Raw genomic sequence first — 20,052 nt, 5'->3', positions numbered from 1 at the left:
GGGGGAGCCCGGTGGGCTGCTGTCTATGGGGTCGCACAGAGTTGGACGTGACTGAAGTGACTTAGCAGCAACAGTATATGTGAAAAGCAGTTTCAAAATTCACCAACTAGAGTACTTTGTGTACAGGTCCTTCACTCATTGAACTTAGAGTTTCCAATCAAAACTGTCTTCCAAGGTTCAATATGACACTTCCTTTCCTCCCTCCCTCTCTCTAGTGAGGTTCTGTCATACAACACAGTTAGAGTCACGTGCACAATATGCATTCCATCCTAGGGTCCCTCAGCATCCTAGTTGATATAGAATGTTTTTTTCCTTTACGCTTATATACAGTAAAGTTCACTCTTTTGCTTTATGGCTCTTACAGTTGTGTCAGTTTTGACAGATACATTGAGTCATCTATTCACTACCCTCGTGCCAGTTCTGTCGTCCTAAAAGTTCCCCTGTGTGCTCCCTGCTATTGTCAACCATTTCATTAAATTTTTTCTTTATTATTCCTTCCTTCTACTTTCTTGGATTATTTTTTCTACCTTCCTAAATTAAATCATTAAATTCCTGAATTTAACTCATTAATAGTCCTCTTTTCTTCTTTTTCTAAAATAAGTATTTAAGCTTCAGTTTCCACTAAGTACTGCTTTTATTACATATATGCATTTTGATAGTGTATCTGATTAAAATTGTTTGTAAGCAGTTCTAACTTTCCATTATAATTTCTTCTTAGACACAGAATTATTTATATTTTAGAATTCCTATAAAAGTGAATCTCTTTGGGTTAGATTCTTGAAAATTGATTTCTAACTTAATTTCTCTGTGTTCAGAGAATGTAATCCATGTGATATTGATTCTTCATAACTAGAGACTCCTTTATGGCCAATTGCCGACTTAAGTCCATCTAGTCAAGGCTATGGTTTTTCCAGTGGTCATGTATGGATGTGAGACTTGGACTGTGAAGAAGGCCGAGCGCCAAAGAATAGATGCTTTTGAACTGTGGTGTTGGAGAAGACTCTTGAGAGTCCCTTGGACTGCAAGGAGATCCAACCAATCCATTCTGAAGATCAGCCCTGGGATTTCTTTGGAAGGAATGATGCTAAAGCTGAAACTCCAGTACTTTGGCCACCTCATGCAAAGAGTTGACTCATTGGAAAAGACTCTGATGCTGGGAGGGATTGGGGGCAGGAGGAGAAGGGGACGACAGAGGATGAGATGGCTGGATGGCATCACGGACTCGATGGACATGAGTCTGAGTGAACTCCGGGAGTTGGTGATGGACAGGGGGGCCTGGCATGCTGCGATTCATGGGGTCGCAAAGAGTCGGACACAACTGAGCGACTGAACTGAACTGATATGTTAAATATGATAAATGTTTCATCTTGCTTGAAGAATATGTATATTGTGTAGTTTGGTGGGGCAAGCAGGAGTTGTGTGGTTCAGATCTTCCAAACTCTGACTGATCTTTTGCGGACTTGACCTGTAAGGTTGTAACCAAGGTGGATGGAAAGCTGCCACTACCGTCGTGGTTTCTTCCTCTGCTTCTACCAATTTTTGCTTTGTAATTTGAGGCTGTTTATTAGGTACTTTCAGGTTTAAAAATTATTAAATCTTCTTGGCAAATGGCAGTTATTCTCATGATTTAGTGACCCTTTACCTAATTAATAATGCATTTTACGTTAAAGTTTCTTTAGATGGTTATTAGTGTAGCCTTCTTTTGGCATTTGTCTGATATATGTTTAATTTTTTAGTGTCATATTGACACTGCTGTACTCTTATAAATAGCAAACTAGATTCTGATTTAATTATCCAGTATAATAATTTCTATTTTTAATCATTTTAGTTCATTTACAATTATCAGATGTATTGATATAAGTAAATGCATTTCTACCATTTTATTTGAGACTCTTTTTGGCTCATGTTTCTAAGTTTTCTGTTTCTTTATTGCCTCCTTTTTGTTTCATACAGGTTATTTTCTTTTTTTTTGTTTCCTCCTCATTTACAGTTTTCACCATTTGAGATTTTACCTTGTATATTGCTAAAATTTTAAATCTTACACTAATCAGCAAATTTCCTCTCATTCTGGAGAGTGGAGAGTGCAGAGGCCTTAGAATATTTGTGTGTGACTTAACACACTTTTGCTGTCTAGTAGTTTAATTTAATCCTTACTTGTTTTCTAATCTTAAGCATTAGACATTATTTTTATTGTTTTTATTATTTTATACTCAATACTTGCTTCAATTTAGAAATTACATTTTTCCCAAAGTATATTATTAAAATAGAATACCTATAGATCACCAATTTTTATTTGAAGTTATCTTTGTTTCATTGACATTTTTGAAAGAAAATTTTGCTTGTTATACATTCTACTTTGTTGTTTTTTCTCCAAACTTTGAAGGTAGCACTCCATTGTCTTCTGGCTTCCTTTGTTAAGAAGGCTTCATTACCATTCTTTTTTTTTTCTATTTTTATTTATTTTTATTTATTTAAATTTTTATTTTTACTTTATTTTACTTTACAATACTGTATTGGTTTTGGCATACATTGACATGAATCCACCACGGGTGTACATGAGCTCCCAAACATGAACCCCCCTCCCCCCTCCCACCCCACACATTCCTCCGGATCATCCCCGTGCACCAGCCCCAAGCATCCTGCATCCTGCATCGAACATAGACTGGAGATTCATTTCTTACATGATAGTATACATGTTTCAGTGCCATTCTCCCAAATCATCCCACCCTCTCCCTCTCCCTCTCGCTCTCCCTCAGAGTCCAAAAGTCCACTCTACACATCTGTGTCTCTTTTGCTGTCTCCCATACAGGGTTATCGTTACCATCTTTCTAAATTCCATATATATGTGTTAGTATACTGCATTGGTGTTTTTCTTTCTGGTTTACTTCACTCTGTATAATCGGCTCCAGTTTCATCCATCTCATTAGAACTGATTCAAATGTATTCTTTTTAATAGCTGAGTAATACTCCATTGTGTATATATGCCACAGCTTTCTTATCCATTCATCTGCTGATGGACATCTAGGTTGTCTCCATGTCCTGGCTATTATAAACAGTGCTGCGATTGCAAATAGAACTGCCTTATGACCCAGCAATCCCACTGCTGGGCATACACATTACCATTCTTTGAAGGGGGATTTAACTTAAGACTTTTAAGATTATTTTGATTTTTTATGTTTTGTGGATTAACTGTTACATGACTACATGTGGATTTCTTTTTAAAGAATTCTGTTTGGGATTTTTGTGGATTTCTGATCCACATGTCCTGATATTGGGTAGGTATAAATTTCTTGTGGAATTTTACCTTGATTGGGATATGAGGATCCATGCTTGTCATCAGTTCTGGAATATTGTAATCTCTTTAAATTTTGTCTCCTCTCTAAACGTGCTCTCTCTTAAATGCCAATTAACCATATATTAGGCATTTTATCTTCTATATCTCTAAATATGTCTAATATATATTCTGTCTGCTTATTTCTCTAGCTTCATTCTGTGTAATATTTTTAGTTCTATCTTCTAGTTCAGAACTCAGCAAATTTTTTCTATAAAGGGCCAGATAGTAAGCATAGGAAATATTTTGGACTTTATGGGCAATATGGTGTCTATCACAGTTACTGTACTCTTCCTGTAGAGCAAAAGGAGTCAATGGACAGTATGTAAATGAGTGAGTGAGGCTTGTGTTCTGTACAAATTTTATTCACAAAGATAGGTGGGGGGCGCTACTTCCACGTTTCTCAATCAGCTATGACATCTGCCTTTTGATCTACTCATTAATTGTTAACTTCCATTTTCTAGGTGTATTTATCTATTGTTTCTGCTGATGTTTTTGCCAGGGTCACTGTTTGCTTATTCTGCTAACACTTTTTGTAGCAAGCACATATTCTTGGATTAATCTGAGGAAATTCTAATTCAAGGCCCAGGCTGAGAATGCTTTCTTCCGAAAAGGACTTGCTCTTGTTTTCACTTAGTGATAGGAGGTGCTACAGGAGCTCTCTTATTTTCCATCTTAGAAATTCCTCAATTGCGTGGGTGGTACCCAGTTTATGAAGTCAGGCATGTGGTGCATATTCTCAGGAATGACTCTTTTTATTCAGTCTATAGATGTGATAGAAACAGACTGATTTCCTTGCTTGCTCTCCTTTGCAAGGATATTTATTTTCTAGCCCATCCTTTCGCTGATGGTATAGCCCATTCAAGCACCCACTTTTTGCAAGCATCTCAGGTTCAGCAGCCCCTAGAGATGGTCTCTGACTCATGGTGCATCCATCCCCTTGAATATAGCCATGAAAGTGAAAGTCACTCAGTTGAATCCGACTCTTTGCAACCCCTTGGACTATATAGTCCATGGAATTCCAAGCCAGGATACTGGAGTTAGTAGCCTTTCCCTTCTCCAGGGGATCTTCCCAACCCAGGGATCAAACCCAGGTCTCCCACATTGCAGGCAGATTTTTTACCAGCTGAGCCACAAGGGAAGCCCAGGAATACTGGAGTGGGTAGCTTATCCCTTCTCCAGCAGATATTCCCAACCCAGGAATCAAACGGGAATCTCCTGCATTTCAGGCAGATTCTTTACCATCTGAGCTATCAGGGAAGCCCTGAACATAGCCATAGACTTCCTTGAAATTGACATTTGCCTCTAAGGCAGCTCTGGTGTTCACATTCCCCTTCAGTTTCAGCTCCTAGTTCATTTTTTATTTTCTTGCCCTTAGGAGAATTTTTTACTTTTTTTTAAAGTATAACATAACACTTAACAGTGTACCTATTTTTTTATTTGGTGTTTAGGTGCTTTGCAATGAAGAGCGATTTTTGGAGTATTGTGTCAACCTACTAGGAGCAAAAATTATGTGATAAAACTTGCATTTTGAGAAAAATACTTGGATATCTCTAAGGAGAACCTCCTGAGACCCTCTCCCTAATCCTTCTGTTTCAAGCAGCACCTGATTAACTGCCGCTCATCCACTGCATCTCTGCTGAAATATTGTTCCCAAACTACATCCTTACCTAAAATTCAAATTACAACAGAGCTTTGTGTTTATGTCCTTCTTAATGTAAGGTACACTTACTGTCTGATTTTTGTTTTATGCCTTTCCCTATTATAAACTCTGCTAAGGCAGGAGACATTTCTGTTAGGTTTATATTTTGTCCCCAGTACCTGGCCAGTACTTAGTAAATATTCATTGAGTAAGTTAAATGAATGACATTGGACCATCTATTTACAGATTTTATAGGTGACATGTTGGAACACTTCATAAATACAGCTCACAATTAAGAGTTCTAAATGAATCAATTACAGTGAATTTTATGGCCCTTGTAAAGACCCCATATAACCATCAAGATTGTGTCATTTTACTATATAGAAATCAGTGACTTAAAACAATGAAATCCCCTTTTATATATATAATTAAAAGTGATTATAACAAATGATCAAAGACCCCAGTTGATAAGGTTAGAGGGAAATTAATAATTCCATGTGCTCTGGGTCAGAATGTAAGCTGATAAGTGCTTTCTTAAGAAGCAGTTTTGCGATATGTATCAAATGCCTGCAAATGTCATCTTATTTGTCCTAACTCAGGCTACCATGGCAAAATATCATAGACTACATGGCTTAAAGAACAGAAATGTATTTTCTAACAGTTCCAGAGACTAGAAATCTGAGTTCAGGATGCCAGTGTGCTTGGGTTCTGAGGAGGACCCTCTTCCTAATTTGCAGGTTATTGCCTTCTCTCTGTGTTCTTACAGAAGAGAGAGAGAAACTCACTCTTCCTCTTTAACAAAGCAACCAGTCCAATCAGATTTGTGTTCCATCCCTAAGACCTCATTCCACCTTAAGTACTACTTAAAAGACCTGTCTCCAAATACAGTAATATTGAGGGTTGGGACTACAGCTTACAAATTTTTAGGGAAATGCATTTTGATCCATAGTACCATTTAACCCAACAATATACTTTCAGGAATTTATCCCAAGGAAACAATCAGAGGTTAAAAATATGTAGTATAAGATTGGTTATTGCAGCAGTATTTATGGTCATAAAAAATGGAAAAAGTCTAAATTTCTACTAATGGAATACTGGATAAATAGATTGTGGTATATCCATATGATGAAATACCATACTTCCATTAAAAAGCATATCTTAGGATATTTAAATGACGTGAGAAAATGTTTATACTTCATTAAAAGAATCAAATTACACATCAGAATGTGCAGTATATGTATAGATTTATAGAAAGAAGGCTGGGTTATATTTACAGAATGGCATTACCAGTTGTTTCTGATTGGGGCATTTACAAAAATTTTCGTCTTGGTGATTTTTTGAATTCTCCCAAATTGTAGTGTATATATAGTTCTTTCATTTGAAAAAGTTACTTTTGAAAATAATATTAGGTATTGATTAGATGTAATACTTATATCAGAGAACACTGTTAACCTTAATTCTGTTTATTTTCATTTTAAAATCCTCTCAATATTTTATTTTTAACTCAAGAATTGTGTGCGATAATGATTTTAGTTTGGTTCTAGGAAAGGCCAGTTATGAAATACTTGATAGCTAACCTTTAAGTTGCTTCAGTCGTGTCCGACTCTGTGACGCCATAGACGGCAGCCCACCAGGCTCCCCCGTCCCTGGGATTCTCCAGACAAGAACACTGGAGTGGGTTGCCATTTCCTTCTCTAATGCATGAAAGTGAAAAGTGAAAGTGAAGGCGCTCAGTCGTGCCCGACTCCCAGCGACCCCATGGACTGCAGCCTACCAGGCTCCTCCATCCATGGGATTTTCCAGGCAAGAGCACCTGAGTGGGGTGCCATTGCCTTCTCCTACTTTACCATAAAAACTAAGTCACAAAATTGCATATCTTCATCGTGTCAAATTCCTGCTCTTTTTGTAGAAGTATCTAAAACCTCCAAAGAAAATAGCATACAGTTGGAAATTCAAATATGGAAAGAATTAGGATGGAAGAGGGTTTGGAAAAAGAGAATATGATTTTTAAATTTCATCTCCAAGATATTTGCACCTAGAGAATTGGTTTCTTCTATTTCAGTGAATGTATAGGTGTAGAATTAATATCTGCTTCTAGATATTTAAAATTTCAGGGGAAGTGAAAGAACACTGATTATGTATTGTATGACCATCTAAGGGATATATCCTTTTGTTTGAAACAATAGGTTAGAGAAGGAAAATGAGAGGTTACTGTTTTCTCCCTCAGCTTCTACCGTTTCTCATTCTCGCACTGTGTCTCTCTCTTTTTTTTCATTCTGTTCACAAATGGATATTGGTGGGAAATACACGAAGTACAAAGTGACTTTTGCCTGCTGTGCTGCAGGCAGAATTGACAATTCAGAAAGACCACCCTCCAGGTGTCTCTCCCCTTCTCACTCTCTCTGGTGGAAGCCAAGATGTCATATATCCCTCATCAGAGAGGCCAGGTGAAAAGCAGCCAGTAAGAAACTCAGAGGCACCATGAACTTTTATCATTTGCCTACTCTTTTCTTGTAAAATATCTTTTACCACAAACCACCAAACTGCCCAAGATAAGCAAACTTCCCTGAGGAGTTGAGGAAGGAAAAGGTGTGTGAGGAGGGGAAAGGAAATCGCATCAATTTACCAGACATTTTTATGCAGTATTAATTCCTGGGGTATTTATTCAACCCACAGATTTCCCAGGCACTCTGTTGCAGGTGGTATGCCCACTGCTAGAGATTATAAAGCAAAGGGCACATTTATTCCTTTAAGTATCTAGACGCTGTCCTGATGATGGAAGTGGTTAAGGAAATAACCATAGGCCTGACCTTGTAGCTCAGTAATAAAGAATCCATCTGCCAATGCAGGAGACGCGCGTTCAGTCCCTGGTCTGGGAAGATCCCACATGCCTTGGAGCAGCTAAGCCCATGTGCCTCAGCAGCCGAGTCTGTGCTGTAGAGCCGGGGAGCTGCAACTATTGAGGCCACATGCCACAGCTACTGAAGCTCATGTGCCTTAGAGCCCTTACTCTGCAACAAGAGAAGCCGCTGCAATGCAAGGCCCGAGCACCACAACTAGAGAGTGGCCCCCCTCATTGCAACTAGAGAAAGCCCGAGTGCAGCAACAAAGAGCCAGCACAGCCAAAAATAAATTCTAAAAAAATTATATAAAGAAAATGATCATAGAAATGTTATGGTTTTCATTGAGTGATAGCACAAATGCTCCTCATCCCCAAATGGTGTTTTTTCAGTGGTAATTGTGGGAAGATCCCATGATTGAATAATTCCGGGATGCACCATTAAAGCAAATTAAACCCATTCCTTTACTGTCAATCTTCTCAGACCTCACGGTTGCACTCAGAACCTCCAGGAAGTTCTCATGATTTGTAGTATTCAAAAATAAAATACATGGGCTGTTTCACCCTTTTTGTTGGGGTTTGTCACCGAATCGTTGCTCCTTAAAATACAGTGGTAGCTGGTAAATCATCTTTACTTAAATTTGTGCAGATAAAATGGATATTAAAATGCCAGAATTTGCATTGGTCTTACAGGCCTCTGAAATGTTGTATGATGCTGAGAAATGGGCTACAAAACACATAAACTCTCTGCTGTCCTGTCAAGGGAAGGGAAGCTACCTGATTAGTCCATGTCTGAACATTTAGGCAGGTCCCCCCTGTGATATTTTGTCTTCTGCTCAAATACCTAACTCTGCAACCCAGTTCTACACTCTTTTCCTCTCAGCTCTTTCTTGAAATACAGTGGAATCATCCTTTCCCTTCATGGAAACTAACTTATTACCTGAACTACCCCAAAGGCCATCAGAGATTATAGAAAATGGATGGGTAATACTGTGCATCCCTCTTGTTCTGCAGGCGTCTTTTCAGAGCATCTGCCTCACTTTAGACCTTGGCTCAGTCAGTTAAGAATCGGCCTGTGATGCAGGAGACTGCAGTAATTCAGGAGTTCAGTTCAGGTCAGTCGCTCAGTCGTGTCCGACTCTTTGCGACCCCATGAATCGCAGCACGCCAGGCCTCCCTGTCCGTCACCAACTCCCGGAGTTCACTCAGGCTCATGTCCATCGAGTCAGTGATGCCATCCAGCCATCTCATCCTCAGTCATCCCCTTCTCCTCCTGCCCCCAACCCCTCCCAGCATCAGAGTCTTTTCCAATGAGTCAACTCTTCACATGAGGTGGCCAAAGTCCTGGAGTTTCAGCTTTAGCATCATTCCTTCCAAAGAAATCCCAGGGCTGATCTCCTTCAGAATGGACTGGTTGGATCTCCTTGCAGTCCAAGGGACTCTCAAGAGTCTTCTCCAACACCACAGTTCAAAAGCATCCATTCTTCGGCACTCAGCTTTCTTCACAGACCAACTCTCATATCCATACATGACCACTGGAAAAACCATAGCCTTGACTAGACAGACCTTTATTGGCAAAGTAATGTCTCTGCTTTTCAATATGCTATCTAGGTTGGTCATAACTTTTCTTCCAAGGAGTAAGCAAAATGGCTGTCTGAGGAGGCCTTACAAATTCAGGAGACCTGGGTTCAATCCCTGGATTGGGAAGATCCCCTGGTGAACAAAATGGCAGTTCACTCCAGTATTCTTGCCTGGGAAATCCCATGGACAGAGGAGCCTGGCAGGCTATAGTCCATGGGGTCGCAAGAGTCAGACAGGACTTAGTGACTAAACCACCACCTCACCTAGAGTTTATGTTGTGCTCATTATGGAAGGAATTGGTAATCATGACATGATGTCACATATATAGAAAGGGTTCTGTTTGCTTTAAAGTGCTTAATGTGCCAGATTGATAGATAGTACAAATATAACATTGCTTAGTTCATGAAGGAATTGAGTGAAATTAATTTTACAGGCCTTAATATGTGTATAGGATCTATTTTTTTGGATGAATCTGCCCTTCAAAAAAGGTATTCTGTGTGTACGTGTGTACACACAGGCATGCACATGTGCACACGTAGTGGCTTCTGTGAAAACAGAATGTAACCCATAGACAGATGTAAGATCAGTCTACTAAGCATGAATGAATGGCAGAAAGTGCTGTTATATGATTGTTTTTTAAGAGTCTTTCAGGTAATAATTAACATAGACACAACTGCTTGTGGCATTCAGTCACTTTTTATGTAATACCAGAAGGAAGTTCTATGTCATTTGACAGTATCTTTTATTTTAAAAAGTATAGCTACTATTGAACTATGCTTTATAATTTATTCATATCTTAAACTTATTTCTCCTAACACTCTCTTTTTATTAAAATCATGTAACTTCGATAACTACAGACCTCAGGAAAAAATGAAAATATATATTCACTCTTGGTACATGAGCACGCCCTTCCTTCTCATTGGAACCACTTTAATATATTAGGCAGAAAGTTAAACCCCAGTTAACATTCGAATTAGAAAACTGGTCTTTGTTAGAATTTTAAATAACCACATTTTAGCATCATTATTGTCAATGTCAAAGAGGCAATGTTATTTTTACTTTTATTATCTCAGGAAAAATAATCTCTTCTTGAGATTTAAAGCACTTCATTTTACTAATAATAGTGTTTAGGTAAACACTAAAGATTTTCTGCTTAGTATAAATGCACAGTAACTTTTGTTAGAGATCTTTTTACCCAGAATTCTTGACTATAATTCCTGCTACTGTTTGCTTTTCAAAAATTTCCTACTTTACCTACTGTTATATTATATAATGAAGACAATTCCAAATAGTGCATGCCATATTAATACTAATAAGTAATAACATATATGATATTATTAATTCATGAATTCTTATAGTCCTATATAGCTGACATTTTCTATTCTACATTGCACTCATTCATATTTTTAACCTTTATATATTGAATGTTAACCATATGCCAGCTAGTGTTCAGGGCGTTAGTACAGCACAGAGGAGACAAATGTATATCATGTTAGACGACGTCAGTCATCTAATATATAATGGCAGACAATAAAGAGGCCTGTGGAAATGGGAGGTGACACTCTTACATCGGGTAGTTAGAGATGACCTCGTTAATCCTGAGTCGTGTCACTAGAGATGAGAATGAAGGAAGTGAGAAAGCCACATGTGTGCCTAGGGAAAGGCTCCTAGGCGGTGGAAGCTTCGCATGAAAGGCCATGAGGCACAGCGCACTTCCTGTGTTTGACACCTGGGGTAGGGAGGCCAGCATGGCTGCAGTGAAGGGACTTGCTTTGAGCAGGCAGAGAACAGAGTGGGCTTTTGGCTTTTACAGTGAGCGTTACCTCTGCAGGGGTATGACTCCTGCTTGAAAATGGCTCACAGTAGTGTGCAGCCAATACTCTGATAAAGAAAAGACTGAGAGAGAAAGACCATGTTTGCTGTAGTCATACCCGGGGGAGACTGTGATGAATGACAGCAACAAGGGGAGCAGAAGTGGTCGGAGTAGTCAGTTCTGAATAGGTTTTGAACATGTAGCTGACAATTTATAAACTGAGCTTGTAAAACTATTGTATTTTAAATCTCCCCTTACCCTGAGTCTACTAGGTAAATGTTCATAAATATGACTGGTTTGAATCTCTCTCAAGGCTTCTGGGAGTACCTATGCTATATGAAAGAGCAAATTTTAGGATTTCCTTTGTTAACATCTGTTTTAACTGAATTACTGATGTGATAGTAAGTGTTTTAAATTGTAGTGATATTTCAGCTCTCTGCCTTATACAAGTAACAGAAAATGTGTAATGTGAATAAACGTGACGTCTGATGGATCATTGAAAAAGCAAGAGAATTGCAGGAAAACATCTATTTCTCCTTTATTGACTGTGCCAAAGCCTTTGACTGTGGGGATCACAATAAACTGTGGAAAATTCTGAAAGAGATGGGAATACAGACCACCTGACCTGCCTCTTGAGAAACCTATATGCAGGTCAGGAAGCAACAGTTAGAACTGGACATGGAACAACAGACTGGTTCCAAATAGGAAAAGGAGTACGTCAAGGCTGTATATTGTCACCCTGCTTATTTAACTTATATGCATTGTACATCATGAGAAACTCTGGGCTGGAGGAAGCACAGGCTGGAATCAAGATTGCTGGGAGAAATATCAATAACCTCACATATGCAGATGACTCCACCCTTATGGCAGAAAGTGAAGAACTAAAAAGCCTCTTGAAGAAGGTGAAAGAGGAGAGTGAAAAAGTTGGCTTAAAGCTCAACATTCAGAAAATGAAGATCATGGCATCCAGTCCCATCACTTCATGGGAAATAGATGGGGAAACAGTGGAAACAGTGGCTGACTTTATTTTTCTGGGCTCCAAAATCACTGCAGATGGTGACTGCAACCATGAAATTAAAAGACACTTACTCCTTGGAAGGAGATTTATGACCAACCTAGATAGCATATTAAAAAACAGAGACATTACTTTCTCAACAAAGGTCCGTCTAGACAAGGCTATGGTTTTTCCAGTGGTCGTGTATGGATTTGAGAGTTGGACTATAAAGAAAGCTGAGTGCCCAAGAATCGATGCTTTTGAACTGTAGTGTTGGAGAAGACTCTTGAGAGTCCCTTGGACTGCAAGGAGATCCAACCAGTCCATCCTAAAGGAAATCAGTCCTGAATATTCATTGGAAGGACTGATGCTGAGACTGAAACTCCAATACTTTGGCCACCTGATGCAAAGAGCTGACTCACTGGAAAAGACCCTGATGCAGGGAAAGATTGAGGGCAGGAGGAGAAGGGGACGACAGAGGATGAGATGGCTAAATGGCATCACTGACTCAATTGACATGGGTTTGGGTGAACTCCAGGAGTTAGTAATGGACAGGGAGGCCTGGCGTGCTGCAGTTCACGGGGTTGCAAAGAGTCGGACATGACTGAGCAACTGAACTGAAACTGAAAAGAAGTTCCACCATTGTTGCTTCTCAAATATAGCTTCCATATTTTATTAGCGGTTTCTTTTATTGCTCTGTATTTTCTTTTTAAACATAGAGGAAGGACTTCCCTGGAAGTCCAGTGGTTAAGCCTCCATGCTTCCACTGCGGGAGGCACAAGTTTGATCCCTGGGTGGGGAACTAAGATCCCACATGCCTCATGATGCAGCAAAAAAAAAAAAAAAAAGAAGAAGAAGAAAGACAGTAATGCATGAGCACTAAAAGCCCTGGATTTGGAATGTAAGAGACCTAGATTCAGGTCCAGGATCTTGTCCTTACAAGCTGTGACCTTAAGGAAGTCACCTAACCTCCCTGAGCCTCAGTAGCCTCCTCTCTTGGGGACTAGAGAGAAGATTACTGTGTTCAGCCAACATTACTATACATATAAAACAGCACAGTACCCAGTGCGTTGATCATTACTGTGTTTGTTTTAATAACGATCATGACAAGAAGATATTAATGACACAGAAGTATTTGCATTTCCTGGGAAGAATAATTTTAGAAGGAGTTGTTACTTTGAGACTTGAGTACAGCAAAGTTGCCATTTAGCCTCAATATTTTAGAAGGCCACTTCATACACCTGATATTTAGTACATAGTCTGGTATATTGGTGTATACATAGTCTGATATATTGGGTCTTCACTTGTAGCTCAGATGGTAAAGAATCCACTTGCAATGTGGGAGACCTGGGTTTGATCCCTGGGTTGGGAAGATTCCCCTGGAGAAGAGAATGGCTACCCACTCCAGTATTCTTGCCTGGAGAATTCCAAGGACAGAGGATTCTGGCAGGCTACAATTCATGGGATTGCAAAGAGTTGGACACCACTGACTGACTTTCACTCACTGACATGCACACTAAAATAAGGACATGTGAATAAGAGCAGGTCCAAAATATAAAATGTATTTAACCTGTCAGATGTGTACCTAATTTAGTAATAAGCTCAGTAGAACGACAGCCCTTCCGTATGAATAACCGTCTGTATCTCAGTGGAGGTGACACAAGTGACACCCCCCTGACTTTCTCACTCCTTACTGACTGAACCCCTGGCTCCATTCAGTCAGGCAGGCGATGTGCCCCCGTGAACCTTCATATCACCTGGCGACAGTCTATCACTGTGGATTAGTCTCCTTGGATAGTTGAAACAAACAGTAAAATTCACTCAAATAGAATCATGTGGCATCCGTCAGAGAGCCAGATCAAGGGCTGTGTCAGTTAGAACCAAAAAGATAAGGCCTCTGCTCTTTTTCAAGTTTGCATAGGTGTATTTAGTGAAATGATCACCTACAACTTGGTGGTAAGAGTTTTTATGCTATGCATTAATAATAACGTGTAGTTAACAGTTTTCGTCTACCCAGATTCCCAAATTAATGAATTACGTAGATAAAACTCTCCAGTTCAACTTCTGTGATCGTTGGTAATAGTCATTCTTGGGTTATAGTCTGGGTTTTGTGCTATTATTTGCTCGATAGGTAATAACTCCAAAGTAAACATGTGAAAAAATCCATTGTTAAATTATTATAAACCACTGGGGTTAGCTCATAGTTCACTGCTCCAGAATTTAAAATCAGACTTTCTTTTTTCTTCTTAAAAATTTTGAAAGACCAATATTTTGCCATTAGTTGTTTTTTTTTTTCCAGTTAACTTTCAAACTGCATTTCAGTGGATCAGAATGAAATATAATTGTATGCAATATTTTCAAAGCATAAATTCAAGCAGGATACAACTTTCTGAAATAATAAATTATTTACTCTGTTTTAGAAAAAAATTCTTAGACTTTACTGATAGCTGTTTTTTCTGATATGAATAGAAGGTCTTTAAGCCAGTCTGATTCAGGCATAATCTTAGAATTAATTGCTTTTATCCTACTTGACTAGTTTATAAATATCAAAAATGCACACACACATATACAGAGATCCTTTTGTAGAAAACAGTTGGAACAGCAAATCCAAATCTTGTTGGGAAAGTTATTTTTAAAATCTATTTTTTTCATATCCTCACTTCTACCTATTCTATGCATAAACATTAAAAATTAGTAAGTTCAAATGGTAAGTCTTCAGGAATTAAAATATAATCTTAAAAAAATATGTTAATCAGACAAAGAATGATTGGTGCTAAGAAATGCGAAAGATTCATTTTGTTGAACTGTATAAATATGTAAAGTTAATGGAAAAACTCCTGTATCTTTTTCTCTTTTTAACAAAGACAGTTAAATTCACATATTGAAAATTTTAGATGAGTGCTATACTACCAGATATTTAAGTTGTTACAGAATAAAGTCTGAATCCATGCTATTAGGTGTATTTTATATTTTCAATTCTAATCTCTTAGTAAAAGAATACTTCTGTTCGGTCATTACCTTTATTTCATAAGCATATTTGGTTAAGCACAAAAATCTTGAAACATAGGTAGACTTCCTTTGTGTGTTTTCATTCAAATGTTTATATTTAATTTATATTTAAACAAGAAAAGGAGCAATAAATCACTACACACATCCAAAATGTCTTTTCCTTATAGCAATTAAAATTAAATCTCTAATTTCACATTAGCTCAAATTTTATTTGAAAGAGAAGCAGTTAAGACATTTTATCTTATGTTCAGTGTATTCTTTATAATAATTCCATCCATTATATTTAATTGGTCAACTGTTTGGTATCACTATAAAACACTTTTCATTGCCATTCTCAAGGACTAGTTATTGTTTTCTGGATCTGCAAACTATTTATTGTTATCCTTTGCCTTGAAGGCTCTCTAAAAGAAAATAAATGCCTTCCATTCATTCCAGGTCAAAATATGCAGCACACGACTGCAAACACCTCCAATAAAATTTCACTGTAGACATAAGCTTTATGTATACTGTGAACCAGTGTGCATTTTCCTTTATGATTTTGACTTTCCAGGGAAATAGAAAAATATAAAATATATTCATTTTCTATCACTAAAATTACTGATTCTACTTTTGTTTCAGGCCTGATGGAATTGGAACCGTTTCAGTGGAAGAAAAAGAGAGATTTGAGGAGATAAAGGAAAGACTCTCTTCCCTTTTAGAGAATCAGATAAGCCATTTCAGGTATATACTCCATTAGTACAAGTGTTTGCTTGCTTAATTCACTCAATCTTCTAATCTCCTACAAATGTGGATTATGTTGTTCTACTACCGCTCAAGAACTATCAGTTAGCTTCCCCTCCATTGTTTGCAAGGTATGATATACACATTCTCCATCTGTGGTCTCCTTCTCAGCCTGCCTTTTCAATTTCCACAACTTATTAGGTAGCACCCACCTCCTGCAATATCCATTCCACTCACACTGTCTTCTCAGCTTTGCATAAGCTGTTCCGTCAGCTCTGGGCATGTTTACCACGCAAGGAGATTTTCTCATTTATTCCAACAGAGAGTGGAAAACCTGAAGTCTTTTATTGTTCATCATCTGTACTATGCCCTAGTCACCCATCACCTAGTAAGGACATACATTTCTTAAGTCCTTAGTTATCCTTTTATTTACATTCTGTGAGAATAAGGACCACAGTGCACTTGGCACAGTTCCTCAGTCCAAAAAAATGAAGTACTGACACTAAGAAACATTGGCAGGATGAAAGATAAATATCTTGATAATATTCCTTTTCTTCCATGATTATAGAGGGCTTAATAGAACTTAACGGTCAAAAGCAGAATGATGCCTTTTTCTATTACTCTCATCATTAGATCCTATAAAATGCTGCCATGTCAATGTATTGTATCTTATAGCACATCTGTCGTGTTGTGGGTATGTAATTTGGAATCATTTTGTATGAACTTATTAAAAAATAAATTTAGTTAATATTGCCCTCAACAGTTTGAAAACACTGTGATTTAACCATGTGAACAGTGTATGGCTGCTCTGAGTCTCCGTTTCCTTATTTGTAATATGAAACGCTTAGACTCTGTGATTTTTTTAAAATGATCCTGAAGGAAAAAATTATCATAGGATATGCTATTCATCTGTTTCCCTGCATTAGTGATTTCAGCTGGAGCTGGTGCCTCCAACTTAAGGTAAGTGAATAAGGGAGGATTTACTTTGTCATGGTAATTGGGCCTGGGCCAGTCATTCAGTGCTGTCCTTAGAAATGCTGTGCATGAGACAGAATTCTTGGAGAATTATGAGAATTATTCTGTCCAAAAGGGCAATAAATTCACATTAGCAAACACATTTGCAGAGGGTATTTATGCATTTGCTGCCAAAATTAGTATCTTTCAGGCTGTATAGACACCATTATATTCATTGTGTATGTCATTTAATGAAAATATATAGTTTTTCTGTTGTTGACATTTTTGAGATGCAGCTCATCATTCAGTTAAATATCTGTATCAGGAACTACATAAGTCTCCATGGTTATTTGTAGTAGTGCTCTCATGTCCAAGTAACAGATCACCTCATATTGGTCTAAACAAATAGATGCATGTGTTCACTTACACGCAGCTCTCAGATAAGGTGAACTTCGACACAGGCTGAATTTAGTAGCCAGAGCTCCATTTCTTTGTGTTTCTCACATGGCTCTCTTTTTTCAGGGGGTAGCTTTAGCCCTAGATGGATAGCAAGACCAGGAATTCCTTGGCCTCACATTCATACATGGAGGTTTAAGGGGAAGCTAGTAGAGGCTCTCTTTTTCTGTGATTCTCTCCTAAGATGGAAAGTTGCCTTAGAAGATCCTGGTAAACTACCTCTCATATCTCATTTGCCCCAGATAGGTCATAGGCCTGGTCCTTAACCCAACTCAGGCCAGAGGAAGCCCATGCACTAGGTGCTTACTCACTGACAAGCCATGGGACCACCATGATTGAGTCAGCCTGGCCAGAACCAGCCCACCAGGGGCCTTCCACCACAGTAGAAGTTGTGAAGTGTGAAAGTGTTAGTTGCTCAGTTGTGTCCGACTCTTTATGACCCCATGGACTATAGCCTGCCAGGCTCCTCTGTCCATGGGATTTTTTCAAGACAAGCATACCGGAGTGGGTTGCCATTTCCTCCTCCAGGGGATCTTCCTGACCCAGGGATCGAACCCAAGTCTCCTGCATTGCAGGCAGATTCTTTACCATCTGAGCCAGCAGAATGACTAATGCCCACATCATTTATTGTATTCATTTCCTCTCTCTTATGGTTTATTTCTCTACTTTTCTGTAAAGTCTGTAAAGATGTACTGGAATTCTTTTTCATTTTTATTTCTTTGATGTACTAAAGATAAGAGCTAAACCAAACTACTCTAGATATTTTGGGCTGACTTTTATATTCCCTTTTGATATATGTACAATTTGTATAAATTTTATGAGTTTTGTTTTTCCTGAGTCCATAGAAAACTGGATGAGAGGGAATGAGGTTAAAATAAAACAGAGGAAATTTTAGGTTTCCATATAGACAAGTTTGGAAGCATATTTAAATTATCCATGAAGATTTTCCTAAGGATTCTATCAAATGATCTTCCTTAGCCATTTATCAATACATTAAAATTTAGAGAGAACATAAATTACTTATCAACTCACACTAAAGAAGTAACCAGAATACTATTAATAGCTCTTGCATAAAAAATTTATTCAGGCCCAATTGTGTTTCAGAAATGGAATTTCAAAGACACAGATAAAGTAAGGCAAATTAAATTAAACATACATGAGGGACTTCTGGTTAAAGACAGCAGGTTAAATGCATGTCTGGCTCAGCTTCCTGACAGAACCTAACCAAAACAACAGAACAGTATTTTTCAGAAGATAGAAACCTACAAAGACAAGAATGAAAGAGGGAAAAATGTAAAAAAAGTTTAAAATGTGGAAGTCAGATGAATGGTATCTCATTTAGCCGCCCAGGAAAAACTGGGTCATAAACTGGAAGCAGGGAAAAAGAAAGAAGCAATCTGATTTATGTCATACAATCGCCAAAACATTTGGAACTGCCAGTTGTAAACCCTCCTGGAAATTAAGACTAGGACGATTTGCTGTAAATCTGCTTAAGACACACTTAGATCCCCAGATCTCTTTTCTAACTCATCAGCTAGGCTGCTGCCCCTCCCCTTCCCTAGCAGAGCACTGCAGGTTTTTTCTCTAGAGAGGGTAAAATTAGAGGGTACCTGGGCTGAGGTGGAGGAGGGGAGGAAACAGGCGCAGCTGGAGTTTGGGATTATATAGAAACGTGGGGATTAAATAAATGTTTATTCTGAAATCTGAGAATCACAACCTTCTCCTTCCACCTCACGCACTTGGCACCCAAAACGCTGGCAGGCAAACAGGCTTACGCCTTCCATACATATTATAAGTGTCTTCCCCTGGGACTCTGACTAGCCCAAGAGAAAAGACCTAAAGCTGTGAAAAATAAAGACTCCCACAAAACAGCTCAGCTCTAGTCCCTGTCAGCAAAGACCACAGTATACACATACCCACCTAGGTGTGTATAGCTTCTGTTCAGTTATTTAATAATAAAGTTTTGAAAATGATCAGACAGCCAAGGTAAAGCTTCAGATATTTGAGGAAAGTATTTTCTGTAGGACTCAAAGCCCAAACAAGTAATACAAAACAGCAACTTGGGGAAAAAAAAAAACAGACTATATGGGGGAAAAAATGGCGGAGGAGGTGGTGGGAATCTATTATTAATATATTCAGAGAGATTTGAGAATATAGAGTATTTATAAAACAAAAACAAGATTTAAAAAAAGAATCTTATGGAAAAATAAGAGCTCTTATAAATTGATGCAGATGACACAAACAATACGTACACACTACTGAAAAATTAAGTTAATGAAACCTTCCAAAAAGTAGGAGAATGAGAAGGATAGGAAAATAGGAATACAGTTGGCCCTTCCTGTCCTAAGAGTTGGACTATAAAGAAAGCTGAGCGCAGAAGAATTGATGCTTTTGAACTGTGGTGTTGGAGAAGACTCTTGAGAGTCCCTTGGACTGCAAGGAGATCCAACCAGTCCATCCCAAAGGAGATCAGTCCTGGGTGTTCATTGGAAGGACTGATGTTGAAGCTGAAACTCCAATATTTTGGCCACCTGATGCAAAGAGCTGACTCATTGGAAAAGACCCTGATGCAGGGAAAGATTGAGGGCAGGAGGAAAAGGGGATGACAGAATTTGAGATGGCTGGATGGCATCACTGACTCCATGGACATGGGTTTGGGTGGACTCTAGGAGTTGGTGATGGACAGGGAGGCCTGGCATGCTGTGGTTCATGG

General features: G+C 38.5%; 1 protein-coding gene across 11 annotated transcripts in view; it reads left to right on the top strand.

Moving 5' to 3' along the window:
- CADPS2 (calcium dependent secretion activator 2) overlaps window positions 1–20,052 on the top strand; it is a 574,734-nt gene that overhangs the window by 413,129 nt on the left and 141,553 nt on the right. For all 11 annotated transcript variants that reach the window (XM_060414820.1, XM_060414821.1, XM_012177054.4 and 8 more), the window contains exon 14: window positions 15,828–15,929. In XM_060414820.1, coding sequence (XP_060270803.1) covers window positions 15,828–15,929 — 102 coding nt within the window. The remainder of the gene's footprint in view (window positions 1–15,827; window positions 15,930–20,052) is intronic.

Source organism: Ovis aries, chromosome 4 (genome assembly GCF_016772045.2).
Source record: "Ovis aries strain OAR_USU_Benz2616 breed Rambouillet chromosome 4, ARS-UI_Ramb_v3.0, whole genome shotgun sequence".
NCBI lineage: Eukaryota > Metazoa > Chordata > Mammalia > Artiodactyla > Bovidae > Ovis > Ovis aries.
The sequence above is the reverse complement of the archived record's forward strand: the minus strand, read 5'-3'. Positions and strand labels throughout refer to the sequence as shown.